This window comes from Mustela lutreola, chromosome 8 (assembly GCF_030435805.1).
Source record: "Mustela lutreola isolate mMusLut2 chromosome 8, mMusLut2.pri, whole genome shotgun sequence".
NCBI classification, from domain to species: domain Eukaryota; kingdom Metazoa; phylum Chordata; class Mammalia; order Carnivora; family Mustelidae; genus Mustela; species Mustela lutreola.
In genome coordinates, this window is record NC_081297.1 from 16,508,988 (window position 1) to 16,525,736 (window position 16,749).

A 16,749-nucleotide genomic window follows, 5' to 3' on the forward strand; every position below is an offset into this window, starting at 1 on the left:
ACAAAACATCTAAGAGACACTTGGTTAGAGCAAGTAATGCCATTAAAAAAATGAGTAATAAATTTCTCTTCCTATGTGAGTCCTTTAAAAAATATTTATTTATTTATTTATTTATCTATTATTTTGTGGGGGAGGACCAGTGGGAGAGTCAAGCAGACTCTCTGCTGAACACAGAGCCCAACACAAGGCTCAATCTCAGGACCCTGAGATTATGACCTGAGTGAAAGCAACAGTGGGGACTGAGCCACCCAGGCGTCCCCCAATTTGAATCTTAAACAAGTCTTTGATTTTAAAATACTTGTATAATTTGGAAACCAAGAGGAATAAAATTTACCCTGAGAGGTATTTTACAGTGATAAACATTAATATAAGAAGATCGTTAACCATGATCTCACATTACTTGTAAATCTCATGTTTGGGATTTATGTTCTGTAAAATAAAATATAACTTAAATGCTTGAATTTTGTAAGTGAGACCTGAGAAAATACTAACTGATCTTAAGTGAAAATTTTAACTACAAAGTTTTTCCTTATCTCCTCCATAAGAAAATTATTATCAATGGGTTTTTCATTACAGATAAGGCTTTTTGCAAATAACATTGTGGAGGTTCAAAATACATTTAAAATCATATGTAAAGGGGTGCCTGGGAGGCTCAGTGGGTTAAAGTCCCTGCCTTCGGCTCAGGTCGTGATCTCAGGGTCCTGGGATCAAGCCCCATGTTGGGCTCTCTGTTCAGCTGGGGGCCTGCTTCCTCCTCTCTCTCTCTGCCTGCCTCTCTGCCTACTTGTGATCTCTGTCAAATAAATAAATAAATCTTAAAAAAAAAACTTTGTAGATCTCTTAATCATGGTTTTCCAAAAATTCGTTTGAGGTTTGCCCTGTACTATGCCAGTATTATTGGCTTATATTATAGAATTTTAGAGTGTACATCTTAGATCATAAAACAACAACAACAACAACAACAAAAAACCTTTGCCTTATAGGAGTATGAAGAGACAGGAAAGTCTCATTTAGATATTATCTCCAGTGTATGAAATAAATTATATAGTTTTGTTTTGTTTTTTTATAAAAATTTTGTTTATTTATTTGACAGAGAGAGAGAGAGAGAGATCACAAGTAGGCAGAGAGGCAGGCAGAGAGAGAGGAGGAAGCAGACTCTCTGCTGAGCAGAGCCCGATGCAGGGCTCGATCCCAGTACCCTGGGATCATGACCTGAGCCGAAGGCAGAGGCTTTAACCCACTGAGCCACCCAGGTGCCCCTATATAGTTTTGTTTTGTTTTGTTTTAATTCAACAGCTGTGTTCTATGAGCTGATGTTTTTGTCCTGAATAGAGATGAAGAGTAAACTCTTTGCATTGTATGCAAGGTTCTGAGAGCCACAGAAATATGATTTAGGTCTATATGTATCAACCATAGTGTGAACCAGAGATAGAAGGCCTGGATCCTGTTTTTGTCATTACTATAAAATTGATTTGTGATTTGGACAAGTCACTTCACTTTTTTGGTTTTGTCTATTTACCTATGAAACAACAGGAGAACCATCTGATCTCTTTAAGATTTCTTGTAGTTCCTATAATTTACATCTGTGCAAATCCTCAGTGCAGCATTTGAGGGGCATGAGACATGGGGCAAAGGCATTCACAGGAGTGCACTTATTCTGCTTTCTATACATACTGCCAGGACAAACCAGCTTTGCAGAGAGCCAAATACTAAATAGCCTGGCTTCGTGCCTTGGCTAAAGAACACCATTGATGACTATGAAAGCACTTAAAGAAATTCAGCAAGAGGAAACAAACTACTTTCTGAATGTAGTCCAAAAAATAGGTGGGGGGCGTGTAAGCCCCTCACAACCTCAGACTCTTTATGTCCTTGGCCTTTCATCTTGGCTGGCAGGAGACACTGAGTTTTCTTAGGTGACTCCTGCTTTCTTAGCCTTAAGAGAAATTATTCTGAAGATGAGTGGTTCTCCTCCCTGGTCCCACATCTGACCCTTAAAAATACATGTATTCTTATGCATCAGCTGTATGATATGCAGCACTCTTAGAACACCTTCATAAAACAGAGTTCAGCAGAGTGGTTAAAAGTATGAAATAGGCCCAAATCCTGGCTCTACTACTTACCTGCCGTGAAATCTCAGGAGAAAGGCTTAGCCTCTCCCTGCTTCAGGTTCCTTTTCTGTAAAATAGGGAAACTAATAAAACCTAACTCATGGAGCTGTGAAAATTAAGCAAGATAATGCACACAACGCAGTTACAATAGAATGACAAGGTAAATGTAATAGATACATAGAGAGATGATAGATAGATAGATAGGTAGATATGAAGATGGATGGATAGATGGATACACAGATAACAGATGATAGATTAATCCTGGGAACTGGGTCTCCCTAAAAGGACTTATCCAAAGGCCACAAACAATGTGTTGGCAGTGAATGGCATCTGCTGATCTTTCCTCTTCTGAGCAAACAATATGGCAAAGACTCAAAGCCCGGCTCAGTTCTTACTAATAGGATCCTGCAGAAATCAGGGGGAAATGAGATTATCCTGAAAGTAGGAAAGAGTTACTCTGGCTTAAGACAAGGTCTTTAAAAGCGATAGAAACATATGCAGACATCCGTGCGCGCACACACACACACACACTTAACATAGTCATACAGAATCAGAGAAAGGGGTTGTTTTCTGCGCCTTTTCAAGTGTTGCTGGCATTAAAAGCTACCGAATTTTATTGCTAGATGGCCCCCTGGAGACCATCTAGTTCAACTCCCTCACTTGGTAGATAAGTAGTTGAGGCCCAGAAAAGTTAAGCAACTTACTGGGGGTCATCCAGCTGTAAATGACAGTGCCAACACAAGCTTTCTGATCTCCCCTTTTGCCCACCCAGTACTCAGCCTGGTATCTTTCACCAGCTTGGCACCCTGTCCTTGTTGTGCCAAATAAAGCATGAAGGCACGTGTGCATGCCTAACACACACACACACACACACACACACACACACACACACACACGTTTCTCACTTTTGCTTAAGTTCCCCGAAAGTACAGCAGCAACCTCAACCACCAAGGTCTTGCCAGAGCCTCCCATCAGGGAGGATCCCACTCAGTCTATGGTCCTCTCTCAGGCTGTCCTTGGAGATTCTACTCTTCCCTTTCTATTCCTTCCTCACATCCATTCTTCAGTGCTATTTCTTAGACATTCCTCACCAAAAAAATCAGGCATTTCCCAGGACAGAAGTGACCCGCGCTAACTTGCAAACTCTTCATCTCCCCACGAATGCTATACCTTTAGACAGGAAACCCAGAGGAACTGTGATTAAATTTCGAACAAGCTCCCCAAGCGAATTCAGTCAGAACGAATCCTCCCCTCCCCCAGATAACTCAGTCAGGTTCATTGATAAAATGTGTGACCAGGTGAAGGACTGGAGAGCCCTCAGGTATGCCTGACACGGAGAACAGGAGGAAGAGGGGAAGGGAAGGAGACTGGAGGGAGATGGTAGGAGGAGCACACTGACCTCACTGTCAAGTGTGGGTCCTGGAAACAGCTCTGCTGTGGAGACTGACTCACTGCTAAGGGGACAGAACTACAGAGGAGACTCGCTGTTTTAATCACACCCCCTCTGGTAACTGACTAACAGCAGACTGGTGTGCCGAACTACACACATAGGAAGCAGGAAGAGACTACCCCTAAGTGGCAGAAGCAAGGAACTCTGTCTTCTTGCTTCCTTTTCTCTCATCCCATCTTGGCCACTCTGCCTGGCGGCACACTCCCTCCAGCTTCCCTCCAATCACCTCCAGACGGGAACCCCCTCCCTGATCTCCTGAGGGTTGAAAAGAAGCCTCCGGCATCAGAGATTTCTCTCCACTCTGCCAAATGCTCCCCAATTCCCTGCCTCTTGCAGGGAAACTGATCTGAGAGAAGCTTTCACTGAGCTGACAGAGGTTAGGGCGCTTCTTGTCCCTAAGCACAGGCGCCTGTGAAAGGTGTCCCCCAGCCTGGGTCTCTGCTGTGAGTATGGGCGGCGTTAAGTGTCACAGCCAAGTGTTCCTTCCCCAACGCGAAACCGGAAGGAGGGTTTTGTTTTTTGGGTTTTTTTGTTTTGTTTTGTTTTTGCCTTTTTTCCACTCCCTACCTGAATTCCGGGACCAGGTTAGGCTGCAACCCGTAGAAAGCAGCGGAGAGAGTGACCAGCCACCCGGGCTTGTAACTCCCGTTCTCGCACTCCAGATAAGGCGGAGACCACTTGACGTGGCTCTTGTCCCCGCCAAGTCCGTCCCTGCGCCGCCAGCTATGGCCCAGGCTCCGGGGGCCCTGATTAGAGCCTCGGCGGTGTAAGTGGGTCCTCCACTTGCGCCGCAGGCCGTGGAACCACTCCGTCTCCAGCGTGGCGTTGGCCAAGTGATGTGCGGAGGAGGACAGATCTTGGAGCAGGATGCGACTCTCTTCGCGGGTGGCCTGGAGGAAAACCTGCGGGGCCGGCGCGGACAGCGACTCGGTGCTGAAGGTGATGGCTGCCCGGGAAATGCTGGGTTCGCCCTCCAGGAGACTCCGCACCAGTGCCTGGTACCACTCCAGGTCGTCCTGCAAGTTCTGCTCCCGCGACTTATTGCTCTGCAGCATCATGTTGAGGAAGTTAGTGGCGTGTGTCAGCGTGTCCAGCGCCCCGTGCAAGGAGGGATGGGAGCTGGCTAGGGCTGACGACTTCCCCGGCAGGCCCGCCAACTCGTAGCGGCCGGAGCAGTTGGCTCGCTTCAGCTGGTGGGAGTCCCCGGTGTAGAGGTAAGAGGCCACGTCCATGGGCACCTCCTCGGCGAGTTTCTGCGCCAAGATGGTGCCGTCGGTGGAGCGGCTCCAGGGAGCCGAGGGGTCCGAGGCAGAGGCTCGAGCCGGCTGCTGGGCGTGCTGCTTCAGCCTCAGAGTTCTCTCTCGAGGGGAATCCAGCCGTCCCGGAGGGTCGCGGCCGGTGCTAACAGTTCCCAATCCCAGATGAGCAAGCAGGAGGCAGAAGAGTAAGGGATAAGCCATGGCTCCCATCTGCTTCGCAGAGACGAAAGGAGGTAACAGGAGACACTTTTTAAAATTTGTTCGTCAATTTATCAACAGTAAGACTTTTACTAGGAGTCGGCCGCCTTCCCCAAATGGCACCCAGTCGAAAGGGACTTCAAAATAAGAATGTTTCGGAATTGGCCCGGCTGGCTGAGCTACCGTCACAGGAAATCAAATCACCTGTGGCAACGCTGGCTGCACCCGCTCCATAATGGGTCGGCTCGGGATTACGCACCTCACAGCCTTGAGCCGAACAGGTTACATCCCCTCTCGCTCCCGGCGGCTATAGTTAGCCTGCTTACGTCTTTCTGCTCAGCAGCTTCCACCGCCGCGCTCATTGAGGTGTGTTCGAGAGCTGCTGCTGCTGCTGCCGCGGCGGCCGCCAAAGACGCTGCTCCATCATCTCACCCGTGGCAGGTCGTTCCCGCCTCCCGGCTCTGGCTCCTCCTCGTTCGCTTCGCCGGGAGGCGCGGAGCGCGCGCACACAGATCCGCACCGCGAGCGCAGGACTGAGTCCCAAAGAGCGGAGATTCCTTTTAAGACGTGGTCTCTCTGGAGTTTATAGGACCAGGCAACTGGTTCATGGGAGCCCTCAGGTTTGGCCACGAACCACACTCCTGTCTCCCCCTGCTCCGGAGGAAAGCCTGTTTAAAGAGGCAGCTTGGCCGCAACCAAACCCTTGAGGGGCGGCTTCAAGCCGTCTTCTTCCCTGTTTGGTCGGCTCCTCTGTCAATCAGCGGACTGCCATTTGTTGGGCTGGGGCGGGAGCTGTCCAGTGCTGAACCCGAGGCGGCACGGAGGAGGCGCAGGAGGAGGCGGTGGCTCGGGATGCAGCAGCACGGAGTCCTTTCACCCACTCGCGTTCCCTGATGACTCGGAAACCTGAGGGGGTGGGAGAAGCAGAGCGTTTGTGGCTCAGAGCGAAGGAAACTTGGACGTACTAAGGAGGAGGGTGTTGGCGTCTTGCATGCTTAGCTAAATCAGCCTTTTCTTTTGCCTGGAAAAGAGGGAGAAAGGAGTTTTCATTCCTGACTTAAATCGAAGGGGGGGGGGCGTAGGATGGAGACGTGTCCTCCCGAGCATCTGCTCATTTTAGGCAAATTATCAAATCCTCCTCCTTATTGTCGGTTAAAGAAATGATTAAAAGCTACTTGCAAGGTCTTAGCTATGAGGGAGTAGTGGAGACATCTACCGGCTGAGCTTCGAGAAAAAAAAAAAAAAATGCTATATTTAAGGAACCTTTGCCTGAAAGGGGGCCAGGACAGAGGGGATGTGAAAGTGTATGCAAATGAGTCTGTGAACGGAGAGACATGTGCCAGAGGTGGGACTCAGATGTGAGAGAATGAGAATGACTGAGTCTGTGTTGACTGAACAGGGAAGTCATTCTGACTGGGAGTTTTTAGAGTTAATAGATATGAGAACCAAGACATCAAGTTAACTACAGGTTGGGATACTCCAGCAAAAGAAATAAGAGATACGGAATAATATTATGTATAATAATAATAATAAGCTGAATAATATGTGAAACCCCCCCCCCCATTACTGGGAAATCCCTCAACAGAGTCTAATTGTTTTATTTGAAATTTTAGGGATGTCTTCTGATACTCAGAAAATACTAATTACTACTGGATATGTAATATTTTATGGATCTCTACTTCCCACAGGCACCTCTGTTTTCAAATTCCCCAAGAAAGACAGATAATCCCAAATTTACTTCAGTTCCTAACCAACAAAAATGGCAATAATGGCATTCTGGGATCACACTGCTTAGATTTACTTTATCATTTCATTTCATCCTCCCTATTGAGAGCAGTGAAATGTAAGTTCCAAAGGGGGGGAAAAAAGTTGTCTGTATTGGTCACTGTAAAGGTGCCTGGGGTGGCTCAGTCACTAAGCATCTGCCTTCGACACAGGTCATGATCCCAGGGTCCTGGGATCAAACCCCCGCATCAGGCTCCCTGCTCAGCGGGAAGCCTGCTTCTCCCTCTCCCACTCCCCCAGCTTGTGTTCTCTCTCTCGCTGTCTCTTTGTCAAATAAATAAATATCATCTATATTGGTCACTGTAGTATCCTGAGCACTTAGAACTCACAGAACTGCCTAGTACATAGTAGGTTCTCACTAAATATTTGATAAATTAATGAATGAACCAGAAGATCGTAATGATAAAGCTAATTATTTCTAAATCCACATGCTTACCTAAGAAGAAAAGTTTGCCTAATAGGTCAGTGACGAGGACTTTTCGAATGAGACCGAGTAACAAGTTTTCCAAACTATAGCACATGATCGCCAAGTGAAATTGTATACTTATGCAAAGAATGCTTACTAGATTTATACTTATTTACAAGTAGATTTCATGTTCATATCCGACTTCTGTTTAAAATTTGCTTTGCAGTGTATACTCCTTTGCTAAATAAATGCCATCCTGGTTTAATGCTCTACTGTAGCGAACATGGCAGTAGTAACAGGAGTTTCTATTTGCTTAATTTATCAGAGTATATAATAAGATCTTCAATCTATATAGCAAGCTAAGAATTTAAATGTAATTTCCTCATTAATTGATATTCTTAGAAAACATATAAAATTTATTAACAGTTCTTTAAAATTGTCCAGTATGGGATTTTTTAAAAAAGAGGATATAATTTTATTAGTATGCCCTTCTATAAGTAATTCAATGACTGAACATAATAAAAGATTTGGATTCTGGTACCAGCATTCTCCTAAACAAGATTTATGATCACTGGTAGACATTTAAAGTTTCCAGGCCTTAGGACACAAATTGGTCTTCATGACTTAACACTGAAGGAATACTGAATGGACCTAAGCCACTCTCCAGAGGTGCCAGCCCTCCCCTAGCTAACATTTGTCAAGAGAAGAGCACACTATGAGAGGCTTTTGGAATTTTAGCATTCCCTTCAGTGGCTTACCCTCAGTCTATACTGTCAAATAATTGAGGTAGACTAGTTGGGTCTAGAACAACGCCAAAAATAGAAATATAATGTGAGCTACAAATGTGATTCATACATATAATCTTAAATGTTCCAGTAGCACATTTAAAAAGTAAAAAAAAAAAAAAAAGTAAAATTAATTTTAATAATGTATTTTATTTGGCCCAATATATCCAAAATAATATTTCAATAAGTAAAGAATTTAACAATTATTAGTGAGATATTTTACATTTTTATACAAAATATTCAAAATCCAATGTATATTTTACACCTACAACACAAGGCATTTCCCACTAGCGACATCTCCAGTGTGGCCAGAGGCTACCATAGAATACAGGCTCAATCAAGAAGATAGCACATTGTGGTCTTGAATGTTCTAGAAACCTAAGTACACACAAGATTGAGATAAGGAGTCCTGGTCCATTTAATAGGTCTGGAGTCAAGGTAGCTGAGTAGTAGACAACCCTTTGTCAATGTCAGCATCCATCAATGAAGGAAATAATCCAGAAGAGGTTTTTATAAGAGACCAAGATTTAACACATCCTCATACACCTCTAAACAAATTACAAGATTCCACACCAACTCACAAAGACATATTTATTCAACAGATGCTGATTGAACCTCTACTCCATATCGGGCATTAGGGTTGCTATTGGGGCAAACTAAACACATCTTCTGCACAATAGACACATGGATCTTACAATCAACTGTGTAGAGACAGACGTAATAAAAAGAGAAAACAAACTTAAAAAAATCACATATAGTGGTAAGTGCCGTGAAGAAATAAACACTGTAGAGATCCAAAGGGACACATGCACCTGAATGTTTATGGCAGCAATGTCCACAGTAGCCAAACTATGGAAAGAACCTAGATGCCCATCAGCAGATGAATGGATAAAGAAGACGTGGTGTATACATACAATGGAATACTATGCAGTCATCAAAAGAAATTAAATCTTGCCATTTGCAACGATGTGGATGGAACTAGAGGGTATTATGGTGAGCAAAATAAGTCAATCAGAGAAAGACAATTATCATATGATCTCCCTGATATGAAGAATTTGAGAGGCAACGTGGAGGGTTTGGGGGGTAGGGAAGGAAAAAATGAAACAAGATGGGATTGGGAGGGAGACAAACCATAAGAGACTCTTAATCTCACAAAACAAACTGAGGGTTGCTGGGGGGAGGGGCATAGGGCGAGGGTGGTTGGGTTATGGACATTGGGGAAGGGTATGTACTATGGTGAGTGCTGTGAAGTGTGTAAACCTGGCGATTCACAGACCTGTACCCCTGGGGCTAATAATCCATTATATGTTAATAAAAATAATTTTTTTAAAATAAACACTGTAGAGTGATAAATACTGCAGTGTATGGAGACAGGGACCTTCCTATATAAAGAGATAAAGAAAAGAAAGACTTCTATGAAAAGGTAACAATTGAGCTGAGACTTCAAGAATGAGGAGCAGTTAGCCAGGGGGTAGATAGTAATGAACTAGCTAAAGACAAGATGGAAAGAAACTTAGAGAGTAATATATGAGTCCAATAAGACTACAAATATTCCATTCTTAACAGGAAAGAGGTCTGGAAGAAAATAACTTCAATAACCTAAAGTTCATATATAATATGACAAGTACAAACAATTGAGACAAAAAGAAAATCATTTTATATAGTAATCAAGTGATTCTGGCATGAATAGCACCCACCCCCACCCCCACCACCAATTAAGTGAAAATAATTTGTATATATAGATAAATACCCCTGTGTGGCCTCAAAATTAAGAATGAAATTGTCTAAACAGATGTGAATACCACATAGGAGTTTGACCGTAATAGAACAATGCATACAAGACCTGTCGGCCCTCCGCAAAAAGTGCCAAAGCTTTTCATCACAGCCTGAGAAGCCAGTCTAATTGCCTGAGAATGGTTTAGTGTGGACTGATGAAAAAGCAATATGCAATGGAATCATGAGTTATTGGTTGTCATATGACTAATTTATCAATATTATAAAAAAAGATGTGATGTCTGCATATCTTGTGTGTGTGCGTGTGAGATGTTTGCATATCTTCAAGAAAAAGAAATTAAGGGAGGTCAAAAACTGCTGAGACCAGATTTTATGTGAGCAGTGTATGTAGTTATTTTTAAAAATTTAAGTGCAGCTTTAAATCATTTAAATTAGCAAGGATTAGGACAGTGGGATATGGTGAAAGGACACTACATTGGCAGTTGGGAGACCAACATCTACTCTTGGCTCTGCCATCATCCAGTCACATGACTTTTAACAATTTCCTCAACCTCTCCGAGCCCTTCTGCTTCATCCGTACCATAAAAGTGATGTGTTAGGGGCGCCTGGGTGGCTCAGTAGGTTAAAGCCTCTGCCTTCCGCTCAGGTCATGATCCCAGGGTTATGGGATCTAGCCCCGCATCCGGCTTTCTGCTCAGCGGGGAGCCCGCCGCCTCCTCTCTCTCCCTCTCTCTCTCTCTCTCTCTCTCTCTGCCTGCCTCTGCCTTCTTGTGATCTCTCTCTGTCAAATAAATAAAATCTTAAAAAAAAAAAAAAAGAGTGATGTGTTAGATACACCCACAACCAGAATGATTGCAGCCGAGCAACAGATCATGGGCCAGTTGTATTTTCCAAGAACTTGTCATCCTTAATAGTTCTAGATTTACAAGGTAAAAGTTATTTTCAGATTAAATAATGATGGACCTCAATACACAAAGTGGCAAACCCCAGTCAGATTCCTGATAAAGCAAATAACACTACAAAGGAACGGCACAGTCTGTCAATGTGACACAAATTCAGAAATTCAATTCTTATTCCTGGTCTTACCGAGATTCTGGATTTCCCTAAACATATGCCATCCTGTGCCCCATGTGCCCATTTGCAAAATGGTCATGGTCTTTGTTCTCCAAGAGCAGTAGTTTTGAAATTTCTGGGTATAGTAGTATCACTAGAGAATTCTGAATACCACTGTGGATCTGGGGAAGACTTGAGAATCTGCATTTTAATAAGCACAACAGCTGATCTTGTTGCAAATGGTCCACGGAGCTCATGCTGAGAAATACTGCCTTGAGCCATGGAAAATAACTCTAAGCCATTGGGGAAGAAGAACTCCTGTGAAATGCAAAGCCTTGTTATTAATTGTGAAATAAAGCCTATGAATAACAATGAAATTAACATCAATAAAGAATATTTTTTATTAATATTAACATCATCATCATCATCCGAACATTTATAGAACACAGTAACCAGGCATTGTACTACGGATCTGACAGAGGTGAGCTCTTTTAGTCTTCCTTAGGGAACTGAGTTTGATACTGTTTCCATTTTACAGATGGGGAAACAAAACAAAGAATTGCCCTAAGAAATGCAGCCATCTGGTTCCAGAGATCATACTTTTAATCCCCAGTGGTTCTCACTGATGTGCACTAGATTCACCTGGAGAGCTTTTGTCAAAGCTCAAATCAGTGGCCATACCCGCCACAGAATTGCCAATTCAGTAGGTCTGGAGTAGAGCCTGAGAATTTGCATTCCTAACAAGTTCCCCAGTGATGCTGCTACTGCTGGTCCGGGAGTCACTCTTTGAGAACCACAGCTCTGCATGGTACTTCTCCTCAGTGTGATCTGTCACCTCCACCTGCTTTCCCTCTCCGTTGTATTTCACATGGGAAAAGAAGAAAGTCAACATGAATGGATGAAAATATGCCTGAAATCTGCTCAGGGGAAAAAAAAAAAAAAAAAACAACTCTCTGATTTTCTATTTCCGGCTTAGAAAGTTTACCCAAGATGTTTATGTTTTTTACTTCACAGTTTATTCTCATCTGCCTCCAGTTTACCCTTAAAACTCTTACTCCCTGTCAGCATCACTTCTAAAAACGCTCCTGTTCTTTCGGGAGTCATCTCCTCTTCTTTCCACTATAAAGTCATGACTTGGGCTGTTCTCTCTTTCCCAATAAAGTACATCTTTTTTAAGTACTGCTAAACAGTATCTGAGTCCCTGAGGCTTTGGCCCAAACTGCTAGTTTCCCCTAATCTTCCATGCCTCCATGCACACAAAATGGTTCTGTAAACCTAAAGACACCTGAAGAACTGTCTGACCACAAGGGAAGAGAACACCAGGAAATGGCATTTATGTAGGAAAATCCTGAGTGTGTGAAGGCAAAGTATTTCCTTTAACGGCTTTCCAGGTCTCTGAACAAACATCCAACAATGCTGGAAAGAACTAGTACAGCATTTACAAAAAACAAACAAACAAACAAAAACCACTCAATTACTGAAAGCCCAATTCTATTTAATAGAAGGATTGGCTCCCTTTCTCATTAAGAAGTAAGAACAACTCAAGAATTTGAAACAAAATTTAATGGAAAAGGAGCTTTGTGGATAGAAAGAGATGGGAAATGGACTATTTTCTCTTTGCTGAGTTTTGTCTGCTTCCCTTCTTGGAGGGAAGCTCCCATGCCACAGCTATGTGTGTGTTATGATAGTCTATGATAGTGTTTTCATCAGCACATCACCTTGAGCATAACAAAGGTTTACTCCATGTCCAGTTTGGGACTTGGCTCTCCATCTTAATGCAGCAGCTTTTGAAAGTTGGGAACTTCAAGTGCCCAGGACCACATCCACAATGCATGTTGTAGGCACATAAGAGATACGGACTGATGGCAATTCTCCACTGAAGAAGAGCAGAAACTTGTAAACCCAAACAACCTTATAAAGAACAAGTTTATCAAAAAGAAGACTCATACCTGTAAACACAGAGGACAAACTAATGGTTGCCACCAGGAAGGGGTTGGGGATGTGGGCGAAATGAATGAAGAGGAGTGGGAGATGGAGGCTCCCAGTTATGGAATGAATAAGTCACAGGAATAAAAGGCACAGCATGAGGAATATAATGAATGACATTATAATAGCATGGCATGGTGGCAATGGTAGCTTCCCTTGTGGTGAGCATAGAGCATGGCATGGTGGCAATGGTAGCTTCCCTTGTGGTGAGCATAAAGCATAATGTATAAAGAAGTCAAGTCATTATGTTGCACACCTGAAACTAATGTAACATTGTGCATCAACTACATTCAAATAAAAAAAAAAAAACTTAATAAAAAAAGAAGTTTAAAAAAACAAGTTTATAATAATATTATGTCACTTGTTAAAGTTTACCTATTTTTAAAAAGTTGGGGGAAGTTAATCCTGTAATGTTGATATTGTTGGAATTTCAGATACCTGAATTGTATGGGAAAAAATAAAATAAGGAGACCTAACACAAAAAGATATTCCAACAAAATGTAGTGGAAGAAGAAGAAGAAGAATATCGCTACACTTATTCTGAGGGAAATAACTTCAGGCTAAGATAATGACAAACCTAAGCATGAGTTCAGCACAAAACAGTCTTGCAAATGTCCCATATCACTGCTGTGATACAGAAGTCTGAATCCTGTGCCATATAAACATTGTTTCTAGTTGTCATTTTGAGGTATTCTTTGGAATAAATAGCCTCAAGGAAAATTTGCCTGGTCTTTACCAACAGCTCACTATTCAGACACGTAAGAATTTCAAAGAAATTTTGCCACAAGAAGCTTCCAGCTTCTTTTGTTCCCTGTGTCAATAAATGTTCTTCGGTAATGGGTCTGACTTCAAGTATACGTGGCCATCACGTATCACAGCGTCTGGGAAGAAATGGGTTCTTCGTGAGCACTCTGCAGAAATGAGTTCTTATATATTGCATAGAAAAAAGCAGACTAGAGAACAGAAGGCTAAAAAGAGAAACAATTTTCAAGAATCTGCTGTATCATGAGTACCAAATGTGACGGAAAGGAGCTGTTTCAACTGTTTGTTTTTGTATCTCAAGTCAGATATTCTAGAGAAAAAAGTTAAAATTTAATTAAATTCACGAAAGAAATAAGACTGTAACAAGAAAGCTTTTCTGAATGTCGAGGTTATCTTTAATTGAGATGGATTAACCAAGAACTGAAGCGAATCTCTTTCCTTGAAGAATAATTTGTGATCTTTGGTAGAAACTATATGCATGTAGCAAAAATGAGTTATACTTATTTATATTCCTCCTGGATTGGACAAACCAATAGATCATTGGGATCTATTTCTTCCCTACGGTTCTTTGATAGACTGAGATTACTGACAGACTCACGTAAGTGAGACTGTTAGGTCACAAACAGGAAAATTAGTACATACATATTTAACACAAATACTTCTCTTAGGCATCAAAATCCTGTCCCTTTTTGCTACCATCCCTCTTGTACTGCATTACTCAACCTGGCATTCAAGACCATTTATAAATTTTAATTCCCCAACCCACCAGCCCGCCACTACCTTTTGGAGTCCCTACATTTGGCCACAGCTATGCTGTTTACATTCTTCCTTTTTCAGTACTTAGCATACTCCAGTCCTATGCCTGCATTTATAAAAGCTAACCCTATTTATTGAGAAGACTTCTATAAATATGTCTCCTTTAAAGTCTTAAATACTACCAATTTCTGAATGCAAACTCCTCCTAGAAGGCATACGAATGGCTAAAGAGTGCATGAAAAGAGGCTCAACACCATTAGTCTTTAGAGAGTGAAAATTTAAACCACGAGGTACCATTACAGACCCACTGGAAGGAATATAATAAATAAAGCACACAATTAACAACTGTTGGTGAGGCTGGGAAAGAACAGGAGGCTTCATGCATTGCTGGTGGGAATGGAAAGTGGCATGGTCACGTTGGAAAACAGATTAGCACCGTCTCAAAAAAGCGAAAAATAAACTACCATATGACCCAACAATTGTGCTCGTAGGTATTTACCCAAAAGACATGAAAGTACATGTCCACACAAAGACATGCACATGAATGTCCATTCATCATAGCCAAAATCTAGAAATGACCTACCAGTACATCAGCTTGTAAATGGATAGACACGATGTGGTACATCCATATAATAGAATGGTACATATACTATAGTACCTATAATAGAGTGATACATCCACTGCCTGGGTGGGTCAGTGGGTTAAGCCTCTGCCTTTGGCTCCGGTCATGATCTCACGGTCCTGGGATCGAGCCCCGCATCGGGCTCTGCTCAGCAGGGAGCCTGCTTCCTCTCTCACTCTGTCTGCCTCTCTGCCTACTTGTGATTTCTCTCTGCCAAATAAATAAATAAATAATATCTTTTAAAAAAAATAGAATACTCTTCAGCCATAAAAATGAGCAAACCTCTGACCCAGGCTTTGTCATGCATAAAGCTCAAAACATCACACTAAGTGAAAGCAACTAGACACAAGAGACCAGATATTGTGTTTATATGAAATGTCCAGAAAAGACAGATTTATAGAGAAAAAAGGTAGATTGTTGGTTGCCTGGGCCTGAAAATGGGAGCAAGAACCAGCAGTAAACTGGCATAGGGGATGAAAATGTCCTGAAACTGGTGGTAATAGCTGTAGCACTAGTACCTTACTTGAAATCATTGAACTGTGCACTTAAGTGAGTGATATGTAAAATGTACTTCAGTAATGTTTGTTTAAAGGGAAAAAAAAAAAGAACTACTAATTCTAGTATTCTCCATAATTAACCTGATTTTCTAGAATCATCCTTTGAGTCTACCTAGTATCATCTTAGTTCGTATGAACCCATTTCGTATTAAATGATATTACATTTGCTGATTTAATGTTATTTCTAAACATTAATCTGGACAATTGAAGAAGTTTGGAGTAGCTTCCTCATCTGAATTATTTATGATTTTATTTTATTTAACATTAAAAAAATATCTGTTGGGTATTGGGGCAGGGAGGGCCACTATGTGCTAGACACCATTCTAGAAAAAAGTGATACTGCAGTAAACAAATCAAGTCTCTGTCATCACAGGGCCTACATTCTAGAAAGGAGACCAACAATAAACAAATGAAAAATAATATAATGTAATTGTATAATAAGTATAATTTTATAGTAAGTATTATAAGGAAAAGTAAAGTAGGATAAGGAGTTATAGAGAGATTGTTGGTCAGGGAAAGCACCTGATTAAGTGGCGCTGAGTAGAAATATGAATGATGGGAAGGTGTGATACATGGAAAGACTCAGAGGAACAAATTTCCCAACTGAATATAAGGATCACGAAAGCCCTCCAAGAGGATCAAATCTGGTCTGCCCAGAAAGAGCAAAAATGACTGCAGACAGAGACTTAAGAAAGAGGTGGGGGGTGAGGCAGAGAGAAGGCAACGCTCAAATCACATAGTGCTTTGGGGGACTATGACAATGAGTTCTGATTTTATTGTAAGGACAATGGGAAGTCACGAGGATTTGACAGGAAAGACAAAATCCTGGGGACTGCTATGCAGACTGAAGGAGGAGGGTATGAGCGGAAGCGCAGAGACAAGGTAGGAAGCTACTGCAATAGTCAAAATATGAGAGTATGGTGGTTTGGACTGGAAGTAGACAGGGACAGCAGAATGATAATGGTCAAAATGGTCAAAAACTGTTGAATTCAGGACTGTAATCTTCTGAAGATTCTTCTGAAATCAGAACAGGTGAATCTTCTGAAAACAGAACAGGTGAATTATTAATGTTGCCCATTAATAGCCTGTGTTAGATGCAAAGAAGACTTTCTTTCTTTCTGTTTTTTTTAAGTAAGATTTTCTTAATGGAGGAATGTTAACATATAAAACCATTTGTGCCAACTCCATTTGAGAGTAGAATCCTAAATTTAGATTTAAAAGTATTTATTTTTTTGAAAAATCACTCTTCCTACTTATTCTTAGAAAGTACTTTTATCCCAATTGAAAA

General features: G+C 41.9%; 1 protein-coding gene and 2 long non-coding RNA genes across 3 annotated transcripts in view; 1 reads left to right on the plus strand and 2 right to left on the minus strand.

The window, feature by feature from the left end:
- GPR158 (G protein-coupled receptor 158) overlaps nucleotides 1-5,109 on the minus strand; it is a 429,043-nt gene extending 423,934 nt beyond the window's left edge. The window contains exon 1 of the mRNA XM_059183899.1: nucleotides 4,126-5,109. Within this exon, the coding sequence (XP_059039882.1) occupies nucleotides 4,126-5,027 (902 nt within the window). The 5' untranslated portion in view covers nucleotides 5,028-5,109. The remainder of the gene's footprint in view (nucleotides 1-4,125) is intronic.
- Nucleotides 1-16,749, plus strand: part of LOC131838151 (uncharacterized) — a 48,297-nt gene that overhangs the window by 22,104 nt on the left and 9,444 nt on the right. The window lies entirely within an intron of this gene.
- LOC131838150 (uncharacterized) overlaps nucleotides 5,932-16,749 on the minus strand; it is a 61,672-nt gene continuing 50,854 nt past the window's right edge. The window contains exon 7 of the long non-coding RNA XR_009356498.1: nucleotides 5,932-6,036. This is a non-coding gene — a long non-coding RNA (uncharacterized LOC131838150). The remainder of the gene's footprint in view (nucleotides 6,037-16,749) is intronic.